Source organism: Lonchura striata, chromosome 26, assembly GCF_046129695.1.
Source record: "Lonchura striata isolate bLonStr1 chromosome 26, bLonStr1.mat, whole genome shotgun sequence".
In the NCBI taxonomy this organism is placed as follows: Eukaryota; Metazoa; Chordata; class Aves; order Passeriformes; family Estrildidae; genus Lonchura; species Lonchura striata.
In genome coordinates this window covers 6,719,543-6,743,264 of record NC_134628.1, presented here as the reverse complement: position 1 = coordinate 6,743,264, position 23,722 = coordinate 6,719,543, and the positions used below count along the sequence as shown (strand labels likewise).

General features: G+C 53.4%; 2 protein-coding genes across 2 annotated transcripts; one reads left to right on the top strand and one right to left on the bottom strand.

Annotated features, from left to right (window-relative positions):
• The first annotated feature begins 93 nt into the window (after positions 1–93).
• Positions 94–18,676, top strand: ZCCHC17 (zinc finger CCHC-type containing 17). Its single transcript, XM_021528397.3, has 8 exons — positions 94–216; positions 328–435; positions 2,423–2,480; positions 4,200–4,300; positions 6,196–6,287; positions 7,434–7,534; positions 10,620–10,768; positions 17,997–18,676. The coding sequence occupies exons 2-8, from the start codon at positions 394–396 to the stop codon at positions 18,159–18,161; spliced, it is 708 nt and encodes a 235-aa protein (XP_021384072.2). The 5' UTR covers positions 94–216; positions 328–393; the 3' UTR covers positions 18,162–18,676.
• Positions 18,677–19,389: 713 nt separating this feature from the next.
• On the bottom strand, positions 19,390–22,993 carry FABP3 (fatty acid binding protein 3). Its single transcript, XM_021528398.2, has 4 exons — positions 22,791–22,993; positions 21,964–22,136; positions 19,845–19,946; positions 19,390–19,674 (listed from the first exon to the last, which is right to left on the bottom strand). The coding sequence occupies exons 1-4, from the start codon at positions 22,969–22,971 to the stop codon at positions 19,621–19,623; spliced, it is 510 nt and encodes a 169-aa protein (XP_021384073.1). The 5' UTR covers positions 22,972–22,993; the 3' UTR covers positions 19,390–19,620.
• Positions 22,994–23,722: the final 729 nt, after the last annotated feature.

The window sequence follows — 23,722 nt, the reverse complement described above, 5'->3', positions numbered from 1 at the left end:
GATTGGAGGAAAGCGGTCGCTGGGTGGTATGGGTAACGCTGATTGGCTGCGGGACCATCCCACGGCAACATTGCGCGCTGTGATTGGCGAGGAGCGTGGCCCCTCAGCGTGAGGGGGTGATGGCGGCGCGCTGGTGTTGCTGCCGCGGGTGCTGACGAGCCCCCACCGCCCCGCGGGCTCCGGGAGGAGCCGTCCTGTCCCTCTGCGCCGGTCCAGGTCAGTCCTTCACCGCAGCACTGCGGGTCCAATCCCCGCGCCCCTCAAGGCGCTGAACCCCGGGTGCTCTCTGGGGCTTTTCGGGCGTTAATGAAATTTTTCTTTCCTCAGCATCCTGCAGAGGAGATGCGGTAGCGAGGGTGAATCCAGCTGGCTGTCACGGCGCCTCGGGAGGCGATGGAGCCGCTTCCCGAGCTCTACTCCATCTTCCAGGGCGAGGTGCGGCACGGCTGGCGCGGCCCGGGCCAAGCTCGGGGGGAATTCATTCCGTGGGTTCGGTCGGGATAGCGCGGGGGAGCTCTGGGGATGCACAGCTCTGTCCAGGTGCACAACCTGTGTCCGGGGGCTGTTCATGTGCAGCTGCGGGGGCAGCCGAGGAGAGGCAGTTCCGACCTCTTCTGTCACTGGGTTCCCCACCCTCAGAGCTCGGAATTCCAACAGGAGCAGCACCTGGAGCTGCTGGAGAGAGCCCAGAGGGATCCACGGAGCTGCTGCAGGGCTGGAGCCCCTCTGGAGCCAGGCTGGAGAGCTGGGGGTGCTCCCTGGAGAGGAGAAGCTCCAGGGAGAGCTCAGAGCCCCTGCAGGGCCTGGAGGGGCTCCAGGAGAGCTGGAGAGGGACTGGGGACAAGGATGGAGGGACAGGAGCCAGGGAATGGCTCCCACTGCCAGAGGGCAGGGCTGGGTGGGAGATTGGGAATTGGGAATTGTTCCCTGGCAGGGTGGGAGGGGCTGGGCTGGAATTCCCAGAGCAGCTGTGGCTGCCCCTGGATCCCTGGCAGTGCCCAAGGCCAGGCTGGACACTGGGAGCACCTGGGACAGTGGGAGGGGTCCCTGGGCTGGGATGAGATTCCCTCCCACCCAAACCACTCTGGGATTCAGATTCCTAAATCAAGGATGAGAACCAGGACCAAAAATCATTGCACCAGAGGGATAAAGGAAAGGAAATAATGATTTCCTGGATGGTTCCAGGTGCACCCAGTGCTGTTCCCCACTGGAAAATGCAGGGGGGGTTTGTAGCCTGGCAGGGCTTGTGGAAAGGTTTGGGCTCTTCCTGGTGCCACTGCCAGAGGGCAGGGCTGTGTGTGGCAGCAGCTCTGTGCCCACAGAGGGAAACACGGCATTCCCAGGCATTGTGCTGGGCAAGGCTGTGAGAAGAGCAGAGAAACAATTCTTATCTTCACTTGCTGCACCTGGTGTTGTGAACATGTAGAATGTGTTATGGGGATTTATTTACCAAGGGGTGGTTTCTTAATTAGCCAGTAGTGATAGTGGTTTGATTAGAGGAGCAATTAAGTCTAGCTGTATTGTAACTGTCTATAAAAGTGGGGGGGTTTCTTAAAAAAGATAGATATTGATCAACCTTCTTGAATCATGGAATCAATGCTAATTATCGCCCAGCCAGGGGCCTGTTACCATGACAGGGATGGATGGGATTTTGGGAATTGGGAATTGTTCCCTGGGAGGCTGGGCTGGAATTCCCAGAGCAGCTGTGGCTGCCCCTGGATCCCTGGCAGTGCCCAAGGCCAGGCTGGACACTGGGGCTGGAGCACCTGGGACAGTGGGGGTGGCACTGGGTGGGATTTAATGTCCCTCCTGCCCAGCCATGGCTGATTCTGTGCCCATCTCCACACGTGGAGCTGGGCACTCTCCTCTGTGTGGGAGGGGATTCCTGCAGCTCTGCTGTGATTTCTCCCCCTTTGGGAAGGGATTCCTGCAGCTCTGCTGTGATTTCTCCCCCTTTGGGAAGGGATTCCTGCAGCTCTGCTGTGATTTTTCCCTCTTTGGGAAGGGATTCCTGCAGCTCTGCTGTGATTTCTCCCCTCTTTGGGAATTGATTCCTGCAGCTCTGTTATGATTTCTCCCCTCTTTGGGAATTGATTCCTGCAGCTCTGCTGTGATTTCTCCCCCTTTGGGAAGGGATTCCTGCAGCTCTGTTATGATTTCTCCCCTCTTTGGGAATTGATTCCTGCAGCTCTGCTGTGATTTTTCCCTCTTTGGGAGGGGATTCCTGCAGCTCTGCTGTGATTTCTCCCCCTTTGGGAAGGGATTCCTGCAGCTCTGCTGTGATTTCTCCCCTCTTTGGGAAGGGATTCCTGCAGCTCTGCTGTGATTTCTCCCCCTTTGGGAAGGGATTCCTGCAGCTCTGCTGTGATTTCTCCCCCTTTGGGAAGGGATTCCTGCAGCTCTGCTCTGATTTTCTCCCCAGGTTGCTGCAGTGACGGATTTTGGGGCCTTTATCAGAATCCCTGGCTGCAGGAAACAAGGTTGGTGTCCCTGGAGCTGTTTTATGGAGCTGTGGCCAGGGCAAGCAGCCGCCTCACAATTAAAAACTTCCAGAAAAAAAATCAGAAAAGGAGTTTTTTCCTAAATGAGGAAGAAATTTGGGAAGCATTTAGAAGATGATGGACTGTAGAATGATTACCAAGAATGACTCAAAGGACTTTTTTGTAACTTAAGGATATTTTGTGGTGGGTTTTGGGGAAATTCTGGAACTTAAATAATAATAGTAATAGTAATAATAGTAATAATAAGTATAGTAACAATATGTATTGTATTTTACTATATATGTTATATAGAAGGTATATATAACATATATAACAGTAGATGGGTTATAATATATTTTATTATATATAAAATATAAAAGATACATATATAATATATATATTATAGGGTATATAATTGTATATACTATAGATAAAATATATAACCAAATATATAATATTATAATGTATATTATTGTATATATAATATGTAATATATATTTGATACATCTATTACTGTATATATATTATATATATAGGATATATTCCTATATTTATTAGAATATATAATTTATTAACATCTGCAGCTTTACTGGTGGTAGCTGCAGTATAAAACAATAACCAAAAAACAGAAATTAAAAATGAGCTAAGGAATTAATAAAGTTTTCAGAAGAAATTGTAGCAGGGAACATATTTTTAAATAAATAAAAATAAAGAAAGTAAAAATAAATGAATAGAAATTGAAATAAATATAAAACTCAATTTAAAGGATTTAAAACAAATAGTTTTTAAATCCTATTTATTGATAAATAAAACCACATCCTTCCCACACCCCAAAGGATTACCTGCTCCAAGGCACTTTGGAAATGCAGATCCAAGGTTTAGTGCAGGAATGTTTGTGTAAAACTGATAAGAGGATGAGTAGAGGATGAATTGAACACTAATAATTGTTATATTTTATTTATCTTCTATTTATTCATTTAATTTGTTGATTAATTTTATTATTTATTAATTTTATTAATGTTTTTATTTTATTTTGTTGGTTTATTAATGCAATTACTAATTCTGTGGTTTAATTTTATTATTTCATAGAATAAAAGTATCACATCAATAACACAATTAGTAATAAATAACAACATATATTTTATAGTAAAATGAATTTAATATTTTAATAATTTTTTTATTAAATATATTATTCTATTGATTTTTTGATTAATTTTATTAATGTTATACTTCAATTTTTAGTCCATTATTTTATTATTAATTCTATTTATGCTGTCATTTTATTGTATTAATTTATTATTAATGTAGTAATTAGTATACATGTTATTGTTTTTATTTATTTATTATTCTATTTATGTTATAATTTTATTTTTATTGCATCAATTTATTATTAATTTTATTATTTTTAATAATGTTATAATTCTTCTTTTATTTTATTAATTATTTCATTAATTAATTTACGGAAAATTTATCAATTTGATGCATTAATTTATGAGCCCCACCACATTCTTCCGACATGGCATGGGAAGGTCCATTCCTTCGGGAAGGCGGGTGTGAACGTTCTTCCTGTCCTCTGTCCCTCTCTGTCCCTCCTGTCCCTCTCTGGCCCCCCCATGCCCGTCCCCATGTCCTGTCCCCCCTGTCCCCCCATGTCCCCCCTAATCCCCGTGTCCCTCTGTCCCCGTGTCCCTCTGTCCCCGCGTCCCTCTGTCCCCGCAGGCCTCGTGCACCGGAGCCAGCTGTCCTCGTGCCCCGTGGACAGCCCCGCGGAGATGCTGGCGGTGGGGGACAGGGTGTGGGTGAAGCTGATCGGCAGAGAGGTGAGCTCGGTGCCGGGCAGGGCGCCGCTGCGGGGCTCTGGGAGCCTGCCGGGAGCGGGGGATCTCTGCAGCCGGGCTCGGCACTCGGGGGCATTGCAAAGGGAGCGGGAGCAGGGCCCTGCTGGGGCTGCAGCCACAGCTCCCAGCAGGCCCCAGAGAGCAAGAGACAGAGAGGCAAGTTCCCGTTACAATACCATAAATCTTCTCTGCTGGATATTCCAATTTTCACTAATCAGCCCAGTACACAATACAAATCCTATAGCATTTACATACTATAAAGAATCATGACGTTACTATACTGTGGTATGTCACTATAGGACACGTGAAAGCACAACACAAATCACTGCTATTGCAAAGGTGAAAAAGAGAGAGTTTATTTTTTGACTCCAGCATTTATACTTTTTCAAAGGTGACAGTGGATTGGAGGGTGAAGGTGCCACCTCTCCAATGACATTGGACAAACTACTAGTACATCAAGTTTCTCCACTTCTATGAAGGAATGCAAAACAATAGGTTGTTTACAGAAGGTTGTGTCAGAAAGCTCTCTAACAGAATGCAGACTCGGAAGGCTTTAGAAAATCTTAAGAATCAGGGCGACAGTGGTACATTTTTGTTGGGGAAGATGAAATAGGAAAGCCTTATAAATATGATTGTCTGGCAAAAGACTTAGAAAATACAGAGATTGAGATGGTAACAAGTTTTGAGATACCAAAGTTTAGTTACTGAACAAGTAGAAAACAATAGTACAGCCAGGATGAGGACAATCCTCCCTTCTGGTTGAACAATGCCCTTACCTACAGATAAATCCAAAGGTCAAATGGAATGTTCTATCTCACCCCCCAAAATGTTTGGGTCATCCCACACCTGTAACCCTCCCCTGAAGCATCAGGAGTCTGTGACCCCAGTGGCCCAAGTCTTGTTCCAGCCCACCTTGAAGACCCTGACAAGGAGTCCCTGAGGAGCCAGACGCTCTCTTGGAACCTCCACCCTCTTGGAACTGCCCCTCTCCTGGAACATCCTCTTGGGATCCTCTCTTATCTCCCTCTGCCCCTTGACTCTCCCTGCCCCCACACCCTGGGGCCTGCCACGGGTCACGTCTGGTGACTCCAAGCAGGGCCTTTCACCCTCCCTAATAAACCAGATATTCTACGATCAGCCTTCAGAGATCTCTGGTCTCCATCCACCCAAACCCTCCTGGAGTCCAGCGTCCTCACACATTTTAAACCCTCAAAACGACCCTTCTGCCCAGCTAGTAGGGTCTGCTCTGCCCCTTGGAGCTGTCTGCAAGCAGAGGGTGTTGTTTCATCAAAAGGGGATTACCTTCAGCTGGCCATACCGCTGTTTTCCAGTTGTTCAGTAACTCAAAACTTGCTTTCATTTCAATCTCACTCATAGTTTCTATATCCTCAAAATCTTTTGCCAGGCAATCATATTATAAGGCTTTCCTGTTTCATTTTCCCCAACACTCATTAACGTTTTTAAGTCATTTATTGAGGCATTCACATACCCTCTGAACAGAGAGAGACTTGGCTTTTTCAAGATTTCTCCTGAGAGAAGCAGAGAAAATAAAATAATTCTTGTCTCATTTGCTGCTCCCTGCTTGTGCCCATGTGGAATGGAGATTGTATACCCAAGGTGATTGCTTGATTGGATTCTGGTGATGCTGTTTGGATTCATTGACCAGTTGGATCCACAGCTGTGTCGGGACTCAGCAGAGAGTCACAGGCTTTTTCATTAATGATACAGGTAGTTAGTGATAGTTCTTATTAGTGCAATATAGTTTAATAAAGTAATTAATTAGCCTTCTGAAGTCATTAGAGTCCTACACATCATTCTTCCCGCACTTCAGGCATCCCAGCACCCATAATTCATCCTGCTAATTGCGTGTTTTCCAGATGAAGGATGACAAACTGAAGCTCTCCCTCTCCATGAAGGTTGTTCACCAAGGCACGGGGAAGGACCTGGATCCCAACAACGTTTCCCTTGAGTGGGTAAATCTGAGCAGAACAGAGGGAATGGTTTCCCACAGGACACAGGGAGTGGCTTCCACTGCCAGAGGGCAGGGCTGTGTGGCAGCAGCTCTGTGCCCACAGAGGGAAACACAGCATTCCCAGGCATTGTGCTGGGCAAGGCTGTGAGAAGAGCAGAGAAACAATTCTTATCTTCACTTGCTGCACCTGGTGTTGTGAGCATGTGGAATGTGTTGTGGAGATTTATTTACCAAATGGTTGTTTCTTAATTAGCCGGTGGTGATAGTGGTTTGATTAGAGGAGCAATTAAGTCTAGCTGTATTGTAACTGTCTATAAAAGTGGGGGGTTTCTTAAAAAAGATAGATATTGATCAACCTTCTTGAATCATGGAATCAATGCTAATTATTGCCCAGCCAGGGGCCTGTTACCGTGACAGGGATGGATGGGATTTTGGGAATTGGGAATTGTTCCCTGGGAGGCTGGGCTGGAATTCCCAGAGCAGCTGTGGCAGCCCCTGGATTCCTGGCTGTGCCCAAGGCCAGGTCAGCTCTGCTCTTTCGGTTTAGAAAGTTTTATTTTGCGAGTGTCCTGGTTTTGCATGGGAGGCACTTGTGGGAAATCCAGGACTCCTGCACAACTGGCCAGTATGGTCCAGCAGAAGCCTTTATTGTTTACATTACACACACTTACAGATTCTACAAACTACTCAGATCACACTTCTCCATTGGTGCCTGTGTCTTGCTCCCTCGTTCTCTGCCTGCATTTCTCACAGTGTGTGATTGGTTACACCCAGGTGTTTCACAGCCCTCTGTTATCCAGTTCTTGTGCTCTTGCTATTTGGTTTCTCAGCCTCTTCTTCCTTAATTTAGCACAATTTATGTTCCAATAGCCTTGATGAATTCCTGAGGCTTTGAAAACAAACTTAGAAGCAGGCTGGCTGGTGCACACTAGGGCCTTACCCTGCAAATACATTGCAACAGGAGACATTCACAGATGTGATCTCAAAATTAGTGAAATCTCCAATTAGCAATCCAAAACCACCACACCACTTAACCTTTAAAAGCCTTGTGGTCATACAAAAACATAAAAGCTTTTTGTTTGTAAAAAATGAGGGATTAAAGATGAGAATGGATTGAAAATGGAGCTGTTCTTGTCCTCCCAGTCAGGATGAGAGGAGGAAACGCACCTTCAGGGACTACACGAGCCAGAAGATCACCCTGGAGGCCGTGCTGAACACGGTGTGCAAGAAATGTGGCTGCAAAGGTGGGTCTGGGCTGCTTCTTTATGGCTTTGTCCCAGGCAGGCAGTGACCCTTGCTGGGGTTGTATCAATGTCTGCCTCATGGTTAGAATCCCAAAATGGTTTGAACTGGGAGGGACCTTAAATCCCACCTGATTCCAGTCCCCAGGGACACCTTCCACCATCCCTGGCTGCTCCAAGCCCCAATGTCCAACCTGGCCTCGGACACTTCCAGGGATTCAGGGGCAGCCACAGCCACAGCTGACGTGGTTACATGTGGTTGTAAGGACTGAATTTTGGTTCCATGTTTATCCTTTAGAGGAGGAAGTTTTTTATCTCTTGCTTCAAAACCAAAATACTTAGTTCAAGTCCTTTAAAAAAAAAAGTTTATTCCTTAAAATCACACCCTTTTTGGCTACTGGTGAGGGGCCAGTGGAGGCCACAAAGATGATGAAGGACTGGAGAGATGAGGAGAGACTGAGGGAGCTGGGCTTGATTGTGGAGAAGAAAACTAAGAGGAAATCCATCAATCCACACAAATATCTCCAGGGGGTGTCAAGAGGATGGAGCAGACTCTGCTCAGGGAGAGGAAAAGGACTGGTGGCCAGAAACTAAAACACAACGAGCTCCACCTTGCTGTGAGGAAGAGCTTCTGTCCATGGGGAGTGGCAGAGCTCTGGAACAGGGAGGGAGGCAAGCCTGCCACTCTGGAGCCATCCCAAACCCCTGGATGTGTCCTTGTGTCACCTCCTCCAGGGGATCTCCAGAGGTCCCTTCAACCCCAATCATTCTGTGCTTCCTGCTGGGAGGCAGAATCATTTAGGTTGGAAAAGAGTGCCAAGGACAGCGAGTCCAAGCTGTGCCTGGTCCCCACCTTGTCCCCAGTCTAGAGCTCTGAGTGCCACATCCAGCAATTCCTTGGACCAGGGATGGGCACTCCAAACCTCCCTGGGAGTTCCAAGGCCTGAGCCCCCTTTCCATGGGGAAATTCCTGCTGCTGCCACCCTGAGCCTGCCCTGGCCCAGCCTGAGGCCGTTCCCTCTCCTCCTGTCCCTGTTCCCTGGAGCAGAGCCCGACTCCCCGGCTGTCCCCTCCTGGCAGGAGCTGTGCAGAGCCACAAGGTCCCCCTGAGCCTCCTTTTCTCCAGGCTGAGCCCCTTCCCAGCTCCCTCAGGGATTCTCCAGCCCCTTCCCAGCTCCCTCAGCCCCTCCTGGGGCTCCAGCCCTGTTCCCTGAGCTGCAGTGAGTCCCTGAGCAGCACAGAGCCCCTGCCCTCATCTGCCATCCGTGTTATAGTGCAGCTCTATTGTCGGAGTCCAGCACATCCCTCTGGCTGTCCTGTCTGTCTCGGGACCCTGGCAGGGGGCTCAGAGACCCTGGCATGAAGTCAGAAACATCTATGACTTCGATTTTAGCCTGTGGAAAAAACTGCCAACTCTGTGTGAGGAATTACAAGTCACAAGGGTTTGAGTGGTGTGATACTTGAACTAACAGGATGGAAAAGTAGAATTTTGGGTTTTTTAGAATGTAATTCAGGGGTACAAGATGGAGGAATCTGGGTATATCTTGGCCTTCTTTCCTTTCTTCTTGTCCTCCATGTCTTGCTGTGATAGTGACCCTTTTCTGTTGGTTTAAGGTAGAGATTCACAGTCTGACATAGTTGATGGGAATTGGTGAAGAAATTGTAAACGTACACATGTAGTTTTGACTATATAATGTGGGAGCTGCCCAGGACTCAAAGCCAGACTGGCATGGCTTCTGTACCAGCCAGAGCTTGGCAGGTCAGAGAGAAAATATGATAGATAAGGAGAAATGAACAGCCTTGAAAAAGCACAGTCAGAAGCATTGCAAGACTCCTCATTTGGCTGTGTTCGGGCCAGGGAAGCAAAGACTTTTCAGATCTCTTGGGGTCACCCTGACCTAGGGAACCCCAAGAGAGAAATCCACACTCCATGACAGCCCCGCTGTGTCCCTTCAGGGTGGCAAAGTTGTCACAGTCCCCGTAGACATTCCAGAGCACTGAGGGACAGCAAGGGACAGGTGAGCACAGGAAAGGCTCGGGAACAGCCCCTGCTGTGCATGGAGCTGATCTTTGGGGATTCAGCAAAGTGGGGATGGACCAGCCCCACTGCTGAGTCCCAGCTGGGATGATTACTCTGATTTTGGTTTTTAAGAAGCAAACAAACCTTCAGCAGTGATTCCACCATGAACAACCATCAGTGGAAGCTCCAGCTCTGTTGGTGGGACACTGGAGCTGTGTCTTAGAGCTAAAACCAAGTTTGTGGCCTGCTGAAATGATGTCCTGCCTGGTTCAGCAGTGTGAAGATGATTTTCTGGTGCCTTTCAGTAGATTTATTCAAGTTGCTGAGGTACAAAGTAGTTTCTTCTGCAGGAGTTTTTGCTGTGCCCTACTTGTGTTATTTAGAGGAAATGGTTAATGGGGCTGGTGCTATTCTAGAGGAGGCTAACGCTGAGTGTTGGCTCTGTAGTTGTACAGAAGTATCCTTAAAATACTGTTCTAAAGAATTGCTACTATTTAAAGAACTATTATGTATAAATCACTATTTTAAAGAACCCCAAAACCAGGATTATACCTATTTTCAATATACTTTTTAATAATGGTGTCTCCTCCTAACAGCAGGTGCCAGCTCTCCAAATTCCCACTGCAGCTCTTAGTAGGTCAACTTTGATGTCTCCAGAGTAGAGAGGGTAGAACCAGAAGAGCTGAATTTCTCTCCTTTGTGGCTTTAGCTCATTTTCCAGGTGCCAATCACACCACTTTACCTTTCCCCCATTCTTTTCTGGGATGATTAAGCCCCTGCAGAGACAGATTTTTACTTGTTGAGACAAGAATATTATCTTTTTTGCCTAACTAATTCCTCCAGAATGACCTGGGTTATGTTTGTTCCCTGTCCTGTTTAATCAGGGCATGTTCAACTGGCTGAAATTTCAGGATAAAAAATGTCCAGTGTAGATTTTCTCCTTGTGACTAATAATCAAAAGAGCCTTGGCAGCACTTCAGGTGTATGAAAGGCATTTGTTAAAAAAAGAACAAAAAAAAAAAAAGGAAGAGGGGCTGGGTTGTTCCTTCAAACACCTTTTTCTCCTAGGTCACTTTGCCAAGGAGTGTTTCATGCAGCCTGGAGGAACCAAATACAGCCTCATTCCAGAGGAGGAGGAAGAGGAGGGGGCAGCAGCAGGACATGAAGGAGATAAAAAGATCAGCAAAGTTGAGGAGTCTTCAAAAAAGAGGAAAAAGGTATGAGGAGGCCTCTGGCTGGCCTGGAAAGGGATATGGGGGATGGGAATTTGCTCTGTAGTTACAATTGAGTTACTCCAGCAAGGTGTGTGTGAGTAGCCAGGTGTGGGCTGAGAAGGTGCCTCAGTTTTGGGCAGGTTCTGTAGCAAAGCAGGAATCTCCTCTGCAGGATTCTTACTAATTCTTAGGTTTTCTCCTTTTATTGTCAAGCTGCCTTCAAGCTGGTTTTGTGCTACAACACACAGCCCTCCAAAGATATTCTTAGAGTGAGAAAAAGCTGATTATTGTTTTTCCTGGTCTTTGTGAGGCTCTACAGGCATTGCTTCAGTGTCCTGAATTCTTGTGATTCCTGCTTTCCTCCCTTCTCCTGCCCTCACACTTTCCTTTGATCTGGACTCGGTGCCCTGCTGGCTCCAGGGGTATCCTGACCCTGCCAGAGCTGTGGGAATTGGGTTTATCTGCCCACTCTGGGGGAAAATCCCTGGCTGTGTTTGCACATTCCCAGGCTTCAGAGCAATTTCTGTCCCTGTGAAAATGGCACCGGATCAGAGACATTTCCCAGGCTGTGTTTGACCTCTGGCTCTGAGCAGGATGAGATAAAATAAAACAAGGTGAGACTTGAACCCAAGCCAGGAGCTTTTTGTGGTCAGGTTTATTCAGGGATGAGTATTCACAGAATCCCAGGGGGTTTGGAGTGGAAGGGACATTAAATCCCAGCCCACCCCTGCCATGCTCCCAGGTTGCTCCAAGCCCCATGCAGCCTGGCCTGGGACACATCCAGGGACAGCCACAACCCAGTTCAGGACTTCAGTAAATAACTTCTTCCATTAGCCCCTTCACAGTCCACTTTCAATTACTCTTCCAAAGCCCTTTCCCTATTTTTTCCCCTCTTCCTAGCTCTGTGGCCTCTCTGTATCCCTGGAGACTGGCAACAGGCAGAAAGACTCAAGTTATTTCAAAGTTTTGGGGAAAAGTTACACAACAAAGTGCACAAATAGCACAAACTGCTTGCTATCCTCCCCCTGCCCATCCACCAGGGATTCCCAGTGGAGTCTTGCCCTGCTGACACTACAGGAAATGTGGGTCACTGTCCTGAATTTGTTCCCAATTTTTTTTGGGTTGGTGGATTAATAGCTTTCCTTGAAATCTCACTTGTTCCTTTGATCTCCCTCCCTTCTCAAGGGTGACATCAAAAGTTGTCAGATGTTTTCCAGAGCTGGAATAATAAAACTTGGAGCTTTTTTGGAGGCAGGATGTGGGATCCTGGAGATGAATGGTTCCCTTGTAGTCTGGAGTGCCTGCTGTGATCTTGTCTGGGAGCCACCATGTGCTTCCCTGCTTGCCTGGAGCTCCAGGGATTTACAGCACGTGGAAATAGCTCTGTGGATTCAGGGACAATCTCCTTGCTGACCTGTCCCCTCCCATGTGTGTGACACCAGTGTGGCCCTGGTGTTTTTAAATGAGAGGAGGGAGCTGCCAGCTCCCAAGGGATTCCATCTCCACTGAGTGTCAGAGCAATAAAATTAAAGTTTGTGATTGTTCAGGATCAGCACTTTGTGCTTTCCTGGATCTGATGTTTCCTTTCAGTTTCTGGGGTTTTTCTCCTCTTCCTAGAGATTCCTCCAGGATCCTCACCCCCCTTTTTTTTTTTCACCTGCTTTCCCAGTGGTTCCCAGCTCCTGTTTTCCCTCCTGCCTGAGCCCCCCCAGCATTTCCAGGCTGGAGCTGGATCCAGGTCTCTGTGTGGGGGTGGCACTGGTGTGACAGTGACAAATCCTTGGGTGGCAGCACTGAGCCCTGTCCTGTCTGCTGCAATCCCTGAGAAAATGGGTGATGCAGGGAGAAGAAAGGCTGGAGGGTGTCCAGGGAAGGGAATGGAGCTGGGAATGGGATGGAGAATCCTGAGGGAGCTGGGAAGGGGCTCAGCCTGGAGAAAAGGAGGCTCAGGGGGACCCTGTGGCTCTGCACAGCTCCTGACAGGAGGGGACAGCCGGGGGGATGCTCCCAGGGAATGAGGGGTGGGGTGAGAGAAACAGCCTTGAGTTGTGCTCAGGGAGGTTCAGGGTAGCCACTGCTCAGCAGGTTAGAAAAAATAGACACCTAAAGGTTTTCCACTTGTGTGCGGCCTGACAGACCAAGAACATGGCTGTTCTCCCCATCCTTGTACCTTCAACACAAGAGTGTAGCTGCTGTCTTCTCCTCTTTCCCAGAGGAGGGCAAGATTGCACCGAAGTGCACATGAAAAGCCAGCAAACACAGCCACTGCTCCAGAACTGCCATTGTTCCTGTCCCCTGGGCCAGGAGAAGGCAGGGGATGGCACCTGCTCTGACCCCATCTCTGCTCAAACCACTCCTGACTTCCCGCCATCTCAGCAACCTGGGTGTTTTGAGGGCTTGTGGAGCCCCCCTGACTTCTCTTTGAAATTTTTGCTCCCTTGTCTGCTTTTCCCTTTTTATACGCCATCTCCCATCCAGATATTTGGGAAATATCCTTCACACAAAGGGTTGATAAAACTGTCCTGGCAGTGGTGGAGTCCCTGTCCCTCCTAAGCCACGTGGATGTGGCACCTGGGGACGTGCTGGGGCCACGGTTGGACCGGCTGATCTTGGAGGGCTTTTCCAACCCAAACAGTTCCAGGATTCCCTGGTGCTGTGCCAGGGATGAGCCCTGGAGCCTGTCTGGGACAGCTGGGCAGGCCCAGGCTCTGTGTCCCTTCTCCTCCTGGGGTCAGGGGGTGAAGGAGCTCCTGTGGGAACAGCAGTGTCCCTGCTGGGATTGTGTGGGAGGCAGGAGGCTGGGAATGGCTGAGCCCTTCTGATCTGCTGCCTTTGACTTCCAAGAAAAAACCTGCAGTGCTGGCTGAGGGATAACCCTTGCATTGGAATTCTCCAAGTTTATCCCAGCTTCTGCTCACACAACCTCAAATTTGAGGGTTTAGATCCATTTCAAAGTTCCTTATGAGCTTTATTCCACATGGAACAGCTCATCTCTGAGGTGGTTTTGGATGGCTTTTGGGATTGGGGCTTTTTTATGCCTTTACTGCTCTTTTTCCCACCTCGGGGAAGATTTCCAGATCTTCCTGCAGATCTTCGTGTTAAAACCACACCTAAGTGTGTTTGTTCTTTGACCTGTGGCTCATCCAGCCTTGGTCCATCCTCAGTTTTACTGTTTTTTTCATGGATTTAAGAGGGCACAGCCCTCCACACATTGTCTTAATTGAAATTTTTCTGAATCTGGCTGTCTTTATTTGCTGGCTCTAGGCTGGGTTCTTCTCAGCTTCATTCTGACTGCTCCCCCAATAAAGGATGCAAAAACACCTTTAGCTGAGTAACGAATCTTGCTTGGAATGGTATTGGCTGGTGGAATGAGGATAAAACACAAAATTAAGAAGCCCAGAAGGATTCCTGGCACACACTGGGGATGCAGACAGACATTAGGAATCCATTCGAGTTTTTCACAAGGACAAGACACAAATTCTTGGAGTGGGATCTTAACTCCTCAAAAAGGTCTGGTGAAAAATATTTCAACTTTTTGGACAGTCTGGGCACTCCCCTCTTATCTCAACCCCAAATACCTTTAGGAGGAATGAGCTGTGGTAACATTCTGAGAGCACAGCCTGGAGCAGTTTCCTCACAAAGGACAGGAGTGCTGGAGGGGCCCCTCTTGGAGGGGTTTCTGGAGCAGTAGGGAAGGAATTCCATGAAAACCAGCTCAGCTCTCAGGCTCCAGCCCAGCCTGCTCTGTCCTGCTGGCAGCTCCAGGAGGGGCTTGCAGAGAGGTTTTGGAGCATTTTTGTTGGGTTATGGTGTGATAATTGCATAGGTGGGGCAGGATGTGCAAGCAGCCGTGAAGTGCAGCTCTGTGTGCTGGGAGCCCTCTGCACTGAGAGCTGCTTGGGCCAAATCCTCTCCAAATATTGCCCCAAAATGCAGTGTTTGGGGTGCTGGGTGTGCCCAGAGCTGAGCTGAGTGTGCTTGAGTTGAGCTGGGTGTGCCAGAGCTGAGCTGGGTGTGCTTGATCCAAGCTGGGTGTGCCAGAGCTGAGCTGCGCCCCATCCAGCACGGCTGGAGGGCATTTGGCAGCTCAGGGTGCCCTGCAGGCACGAAGCTGGGCTTTGCTGGGCAATCCCTGAGCTGGAAACGCTCCCTGCACGCCGAGTTCCCTGCTGACCTCAGTGCTGACCTCCCAGGGATGCTGCATTGAAGGCAGGGTCTGGGCAGGATGCTGCTTGTGCAGGAGGATTTTCTGGCAGTGCTGCCTCCTGCTACTGAAAATCATAAAATCCTGGAATGGGTTGGGTTGGAAGGACCTGAAATCCCATCCAGTGCCACCCCTGCTGTGGGCAGGGACACTTCTCACTGTCCCAGGCTGCTCCAAAGCCCTTCCAGCCATGGAGCAGCCACATTTTTATCCTCTGGGAATGTTCAGCTCTCCTTGAGTCCAGCTGCACTTCCAGCCCAGGCTGTGCCGATTTGCTGCACTGGAAGAATCAGAGAATCATGGAATATCCAGGGTTGGAAAAGACACACACACACAAGGATCACTTAGTTCAGCTCCTGGCCCTGCTCAGGACACCCCAAGAACCCCACTGTGTGCTAGAAAAGGGATTTGTTTCTCTTGGAGTAATCTTGGCTGTTAGAAGCCCCCAAAAAGGGGAGAGTGAGGATTTGTTGATTTTTCCCAGTCAGCACAATGCCCATGTGTGCTTTTTTGTCTCCTGCTCCATCCCCAGGAGCATCCTGTGTGTGACATCCTGTCCTGCCTTCAGCCCTCACATCCTGAGAAAGTTTCCCAAGCTTTGGAATGAAACTCTTGGTTGTGAAGGTTTCCTCAAACTTTCTCACCATGTGCACAGGCTGGAAAAGCTTGAGAAAATTCTCCTTGCTGCATCCCCTTCTCTGGAGGATTTAACTCCTTCCATCCTCTTAGGGCTGGGAGGATTTGCTTCTGCCTTTCCTCGGTGGGTCAGGGACTTTGCAGTGAGTCTGTTGTTACCCCACAGGAAAACAGACTCAGTTTTGGGTGGCATTATTTGCTGTTAGGGAGCTAAAATGTGCCAAGGGTCTGGTGGGTGTGAGCCACTCCATCCTCTGCTCCCTTCCCTGGAATCCCAGAGGACTCTGCTGGATGCTCAGCTCTGGGTGTTCTCTTTGCTCTTCCAGCTCCCTAAAAGAATTGTTCTGTTTGATTAAAAATAAGCTTCCAGCTTCTTTCTTTTTTCACCAGCTGGTAGCCAGGGCCTGGTGCTTGGACACCCAGTCCAATTTGGGCACAGGTGCTTAAAACCTGGGTTAGTCAGAGCCCTGAGCTGGGCTTGCTGGGCCACATTCCTCAGCGGGCTGTCCAAGCCTGTCCCAGGGCTTTGGTCACCTCAGTGGCCATCTCTGCTCCCTGAAACCCTCCTTGGCTTCTTTGCTTGAGTCCTCTAATAGGGCAAAAATTCCTGATCAGCCCCTCTGGAGCCAGGCTGGAGAGCTGGGGGTGCTCCCTGGAGAGGAGAAGCTCCAGGGAGAGCTCAGAGCCCCTGCAGGGCCTGGAGGGGCTCCAGGAGAGCTGCAGAGGGACTGGGGACAAGGATGGAGGGACAGGAGCCAGGGAATGGAATTGGAATGGAATTCAGACTGGAAATGGGGAGATTTGGGTGGGATATTGGGAAGCAATTCCTGGCCATGTGGGTGGGCAGGGGCTGGGCTGGAATTCCCAGAGCAGCTGTGGCTGCCCCTGGATCCCCGGCAGTGCCCAAGGCCAGGCTGGAGCTCCTGGGACAGTGGGGGTGTCCTTGCCAGGGCACAGAGGTGGAACTGGGTGGGCTTTCACCCAAACCACTCCGTGGTGCTCAGAGCCTTTTGCAGGAAAGTCTCTCAGGCACTGCCTGGCCTGGCTGGAGCTGGTGGATCCTCCTTGGAGCTGCTGCTGCTGTGCTGGGACAGGAAGCTGCAGCTGTGCATGAACCATGTGCAGGGTGCAGTTACTTTAGGGGCCCGTTCAGCTGCTTCCCTTCACTTCCCAGAGCCAAGGGGAGGGAACACCTGAGTTTTTGCAGGATGGGGTGTGTCAGGCCCTTGGGAGCTGCTGGCAGCATTCCTGCTCCCCACTGGAAGGGGATACAGGGGATGAGCTCTGGCATCAGTCAGATCCTCTCTCTCCCCAGGCCTGTGCCCTGATTAAATATCCCCAAATTGCCGTGCTGCATCATTAAACACTGCCTGGGGGTGATCCCAGTGCCCCCCAGGCCTGATCTCAGTGTAATCTCTGCCTGCTGCTTTGTCACACACCTCAAGTTGGAGGGTTTAGGTCCATTCCAGAGTCCCTCATGGGCTTTATTCCAACACCAGCTGTTCTCGTGCTGCAGCCGAGGGTCAGTCTGGAGCTCCTGGCTCGGGGCTTTGCAGAAACACAGCGTGGGGCTAGTGCAGGGGGAGAGAGCAGCAGAGGTGCAGGGGAGGCTGGGGAGCAGGAGGGGAGGCTGGAAGAGAAGTTTGGGAGCAGGAGGGCGTTCAAGGAAAACTGGGAATGAGGAGTGTAAGAAGGAATCTTCAGGATGGGGTGCAGAGGAAACTGGGGAGCAGGACAAGGTGCAATGGGAAGATGAGCAGGATGGGGTTCAGGAGAAATTGGGGTGCAGTGGGAAGTTGGGGAGCACAAAGGGGTGCAGAGGAAATTGAGGAGCAGGAAGGGGCACAGAGGAAGTTGGGAAAGAGGAGAGGGTGGTGAAATCTTTAGGGAGGTTGTGCAAAGTGCCACATCTTGCAAGAGGGCACTGACCTCGTCCTGCTGCTCCACTGGGCTCTCCTGCCTGGAGCTGGGAGTGTTTGGGTGCTCCAGTGCTCCTGTCCTGGCAGGCTGGGGGCTGGTGGTGGGCTGGGGCTCCAGGGCTGTTGCTCATGGCTGGTTTAGAAACCGAATTTTTGGGCAAAAAAGCCTCATCCTTCCAACTTTTACTAATAAAGAGCAATGAAATAATGGAATGAGAGCAAGAACTCTCCTTCCATGAATTATCCGGTGTTTTCCAGCCTTGGATTGCCACATTGTTGCCCTCCTGCTCCCATTCCTGCCCTGCTCTGTGCCCTGCCCCTGCAGCTGAGGGCTGGCAGTGGTGATTAACTCCTGCCTCCTGGGGCACCGTGCCCTTTCCATGCAGGAGCAGGCCCAGAAAGGCTCCTGCTGGCCTGGTGAGCACCAGGGAGAGCATTCCCACATTCCCTGGCTTTTCCCATGTTTTCCTAGGAGAAGAAGAAGAGGAAGAAGCACAAGGCCAAGCAGTCCTCGGAGTCGGACTCGGACAGCTCAGCCTCGGACAGTGATGGAGCTCAGCCCTCCAGCAAGAGGCCCAAGCACTCCGGGAAAGCCAGCAAGGCTCCCAAGAAGAAGAAGAAGAAGCACAAGAAGTAGCCCTGGGGTGAGCAGGGCAGGCTGGGCTGCTGCCAGGGCCGTTCCCTGGTGCAGCCAGCAGGATCAGCAGCTCTCTGCTCCAGAGACAAGGACTTTCCTTCTCCAGGTAGCATGTGGTGTTACAGGTGTTGACCTGGCTACGAGCTGTCCCCTGTCAGCTTGGGATGGGGCTGCCCCTTTGTCCCACAGCTGCTGCCAGCACAGGCTGATGACACCCTGCAGGACACCCCTGCTGTGCCACAGCCTGGTGTCAGCTCCTGTGGCAGCTGGGGGACAGCAGCCCTGCAGAGCCAGGCCCACGCCGTGCTGGGGACAGGGTTTGGTGGGACCACAACCCCCTGGCACAGAGCTCTGGGCTGCAAAGCTGCCCCGGCTCCCTCGGTCTCTGCAAACACCAGGAGTGGAGGAGCAAGGAGCAAGTGGGGGAGTGGAGATACTGGGAGTAAACATGGACTGTGGAGTGTTTGCTGCCTTGGAAAGGGATGGAAAATAAATCTCTGCTCTCTCCAGCTGTACTTTGTACCAGCTCCTTTCTTCTCTACCCTCCACACTTCATCTTGGGCAGGGGGAGAACAACGCTGGCTGTGTGCAGGATATGGGAAAGGGTTTTTTTTGGGAAGTTCTGGCTGCTTCCTGAGGTTCCCTGGGGTGGAAAAGGGGGGTGTGTGATGAGGTAACCCGTAAGGAGAAGCCTTCTGGAGGGAGCATAAATCTTGTAACTGGAGCTGAAGGTCAGGGGAAGGGATGGCAGGGGGAAGGTGCCAGGAGCAGCTCGGCCCTGCTGGGACAGATGTGGAGCCGCCCCTGCGGCCTCTGGCTCTGCAGGGAGCTGGCACTGGCAGCTCTTGGTGTGCCAGGAGAGCTGGGACTGCTGATGCAGCCTCCCCTTCTCCTTTTTCCTCCCTGTGCTTCCCGCTCCAGCTCCCCATGGCTGCATCCCCCTTTGGGGCCATTTCCCTTCCCAAATCCGGCACCGAGAGCTCGGCACCTTTGTTCCAGGGGAGCCTGCCCCTCTGGCTGGGGCTGTGGGGCTCCCTCCTGCCCTGGGGAACCGGCCTGGCTGGGAGGGGCATTCCCGGAGAGCACAGCCAGAAGTGATTCTGCAGCGTGGAGAAGAGGCTGGGATGGGCTACTGGGCCCACTGGCCATTAACCCCCTCCCTGCCACCCCTGTGGGTGGGTGGGCATGTGCCAAAAACGCCTTTTCCCGAGAAAACCGAGCACAGAGCTGTAACAACACCTTTATTATTTTTCCATGTGACTTTTCCCACTATCAATTAAAAAAGAACCCAACAACAAACACGAAACCACCACCCGAGGCCCCGGAGCCTCTGCAGGCGGGGGCAGGGGCGGCCCCGCTGGGGCAGCGGCTCCGAGCCCACCGAAGCCGTGCCTGGCACGGGGCCAGGAGGTGGGGACAATGTGGCACCGGGTGACAGGCAGGGGACCTGGGACAGCGTCTATGTCGCCTTCTCGTAGGTGCGGGTGGAGACCACGTTGCCCATGGTGAGAGTCTGGGGGCAGAGAGGTGGCAGGAGTTAGTGCTGCTTTGCCTAGCTCTGAGCTGACCCACTTCAAACCATTTCTGAGGCAGGAGCCTCAGAATAAAACCAGTTCTGAGGTGGGAACATCAGAATAAAACCAGTTCTGAGGTGGGAACGTCAGAATAAAACCAGTTCCTTACCAGAACCAATTTCCCATCCTTCAGCTCTCGGACCAGCGACGTCTCCTTCCCCTCCCACTTCTGCACGTGGATGAGTTTGCCTCCATCCAGTGTGACCAAGGACTGCAGGGAGGGATTCAGAGCCACGGTTACTTTCCGGGTTTCTGGGCTCCGAGGGGGTTTATTCCTCAGAGGGGGCCCTGGAGCCCCGCAGGGCTCGGGATCAGCCTGGGGGTGCCCCTGTGGGGATGCCCACCTGGCACCATCCCCGCCTGGCTGGGTCAGCCGCGCTCAGCCCGCCTGGATCTGCACTGGCTCACGGCCTGGCTGCTCCCCTGTGACCCCAGTGCCACCGGCAGGGTCACCGTGCCCTCCGTGCCCCGGGCCACGTCCCGCTCCGGGGCCACCCGGACCTGGCCCGTTCGCGCTCCCGAGCGCGGCTGGCCGGCTCCGGCGGGGACCAGGCAGGCGGGGCAGCGGTCGGGCTTGGAGCCGAAGCGTCCCTGCCCTGCAGGGCCCGCCGGGGCTCCTTGGAGCGGCTGCTGCGGCAGACGCGCCTGAGCTCGCCGCGCTGCTGTTTGCAGAGCGCCGCTGCTGACTCAGCCCCGGGAGCCGGCCCGTGCCAAGGTTACTGTGACAGCGCCGGCCGCGGCACGCACGGCGGGGTTGTGCCGGGACAGGCGCTGGCACCAGCGCTGGCACCGCCTGCCTGTCCCCATCCTGCCCTGTGCCCCCCACCCAGCCCCTCCGGAGCCAGGGGCTGCCCCAGGGCTTGGGTCTGTCCAGAGCTCAGGTGTGCCCCAGCCCCGCATCCCCACAAGGCTCTGGGTGCGCCCTCAGACCCCGATTACCCCATAGCTGTGTCCCCCCACTGCTCAACTGTCCAAAAGTTTGGGTACTTGCAGGGTGTGGGTGCCCCACAGCCAGAGGGCAGGGATGGATGGAGCACCGGGGAGAAATTCCTCCCTGGGAAGGGGCGAGGCGCTGGCACAGGGTGCCCAGAGCAGCTGTGGCTGCCCCTGGATCCCTGGCAGTGCCCAAGGCCGGGCTGGACAGGGCTGGGAGCAGCCTGGGACCTGGAAGGTGTCCCTGCCATGGCAGGGGCGGCACTGGATGAACTTTAGGGTCCGTTCCAACCCAAACCATTCCAAGCTATCCCGGGTGCCCCACAACTCCCCGCACCCCAAGGCTGACCCCAGTGCCCCATCCCGTCCAGCCCCGTGCCTCGGCAGCCGTCCTGGCCCCGCTGACCCATCACGTGCCCTCTGGCCCGGCCCAGGGACACCCCAAGGGCACGTCCCGGGCCGTGGCAGCAGCTCCGGGCCGGTCACACGTTCCTGCTGCTTGAACAGCTTCCAGCAGCTCCGCGGCAGAGAGGGACCTCACACTCAGCCCCTTCCCCCAGCCTCACTCGAGCCCAACCCTTTGTGCTTCCTGCTCTGGGGCCAGGAAAGGGGTTTGTGGCCGAAGAGCCCCCAGGTTCCTGCTGAGGTGCCCCCCGGGCTGGGTGTGGGGCATAGAGCTGCTCCGTGCAGCTGGAATCTAGGAAAAATCAGGAGCTGGGCCACTCCTTCGAGGGAAAATGTCCCTGCAGGCTGGGAGAGGCCAGGAAAGGCACCGCTCTCTCTCAGGTGATTTTTTTCCCTTGCTCTTACAGAGAGGAGCAGCTTGGTCTGGGAAGTTTTGAGCTCCCCAGGGACCCGCAGCCCTGGGACGAGCCCTTGGAGCGGCACCGAGCAGCTGGGATTGCCCCGGTGCTGCATCCCTGCAGCGCTGCCTGCTTGGGAGGGCAGGCGGAGGGGAGTGGGCTCAAAAAACAGGGGTGGTGCCCCTCTACCCCCGGAGCAGGGACACTTCCCACCACCCCACCACGGCCTCCTCTTGAGCAAGCTGGCACTCGCCAGCCCGGCTCTTGCACAACCTTCCCGGCAGCTCCGTCGTGCCCGGGAGAGCCCCGCTGCACCACGGCTCCGGGGGTGCCCGGCCGGGAGCGGGCTGGAGCAGCAGCCCCGGCGGGCACGGGGCCGCTCCCCTCGCACAGACAGCCAGGATGGAGCCCCGGAGCCCCGGGCTGGCGGGGCGATCCCCCGGAGCCCACAGAGCCTTTCGGGGGTGCCGCGGGGCGGGGCGGGGGGCTCACCTTGACGTGCCTGTCGTCCGCCGTGGTCTCGTCGAACTCCTCGCCCAGCTTGAAGGTGATCTCGGTGTTCTTGAAGGTGCTCTGGGTCTTCACGGTGACCTTGTCGCCGTCCAGCTCGATGATGGTGGTGGGCTTGGTGAAGCCGGCCACCTGCCGCGTGGCGAAGCCCACGCCTGGGGAGCGAGGGGGAGGGCGTGTGGAGGGGCACGAAGCGGCCACCCAGCCCCGGCATCACCCCCGAGCTCTTCCTCCCCGTGCTGGTGGAGGGTGAACCCCAAAACCGCTGCCCGCTCACGGTCCTGGGGGGCTCCGTGCGCCCCCGGGGCAGGAGCAGAGAGGGGGTGCAGGGAGGGATGGATCCGGGAGCAGCCCCTGAGCTGCGTGAGGGGGGGGCTGCTGTCTGTCCCCCATTCCCTGCCCTGGGCTGGGCTGGGGGACTCCCCCGACCATGCTGGAGCTGGCTGATGGGGGGCTTGGGGGCTGGGAAAGGCTGGGGGGTTCCTGAGCGGCCCCCAGCACCCACGGGGGGCATCTCATCCCTCCACCCTCTGCCAAAGGCTGCCCCTGGAGTGGGCACGGGAAGGACGCGACCCTTCACCCCCTCACCAGCCCGAGCCCCCTCACCCTGCCCAGCCCCACGTGCACAAAACCCCAGAGCCCCTCTAAACCACCCACGGAGGCAGCAGCGACTTCTCCACCGCCCACAGAACCCCGTGGGGAGGCAGGGGTTCACCAGGCAAATTGGGGTGGGGGGGTATAGGAAATAAAAAAAGGGGTGAAAAAGAGGTGACGTGACCCCGAATCCGCTCTCAGCCGCGCCCACTCACCCAGCGCTTTCATGTACTCATCGAAATTGTTGGTGTCCACCAGCTTCCAGGTGCCCACGAAGGCGTCGACCATGGCGAGGGGGCGCGGGGGGCCGCAGACGCGCGGGGCTCCGGCCGGCTGCGAGCGTGGCACCGCCTGCAGCTGCTCCGGCCCCGCGGCCGCCTTAAATAATGTCCTCATCACATGATTGGAAAGAGCAGAACGCGCTCCAGAAATACTCCCCGGCAGCGCTGCCAGCGGCCACCCCGGCCCGGCCACCCGCCCCCGGCCACCGCCCCCCGCCCCGGGGCAGGGGTGGGCACAGCGAGAGGGGCACTTGTGCCCTGAGCCGTGCCCGGGCTCTGCGGGGCACGGCGGGGACGGGCTGCGGGGTAGGGGGGCGCTGAGGTGGGCGAGGGGGGTCTGTGCCCAGCCCAGGTGGTCCCGTGGGTGCGTGGGGAGGGGCAGTTGCTGCCCCTGGGCACGGTCAGGGCGTGGGGACAGCGACGGCGGTGATGCCCTTTAGGGACACGAGTGGCGGGGATAGGGGAGCTGAGCTGGGGAAACTGAGGCACGGGGATAGGGGAGCTGAGTTGGGGAAACTGAGGCACTGGAAGCAGGGAGCACCGGGGAGGTGTGTGGGAATACGTGTGGGGACTCCAGGAGAGTGTGGGGACATGTGAGACACCCCCTCAATTCCGCGTGTCTGTGGGGACGCGTGACCCGGTCCCAGCTCGGTGTGCCTGTGTGTGTGGGCACGTGTGTGACCCTGTTCCCTCCCTGTGTGCGTGGGAACACACGCGTGTGCCGCCAGTGGTGCTTCGGGTGCCGGGGGGACGCGGGGGACAAGCACAGACGGGGCTGTGGGACCCCCAGCAGGTGCCCCCATGTCCCCGTGCTTTGGGCTCCAGCGCATCCCCAGCCCCTTCCCGGCGTGGGTGGGTCACCCCTG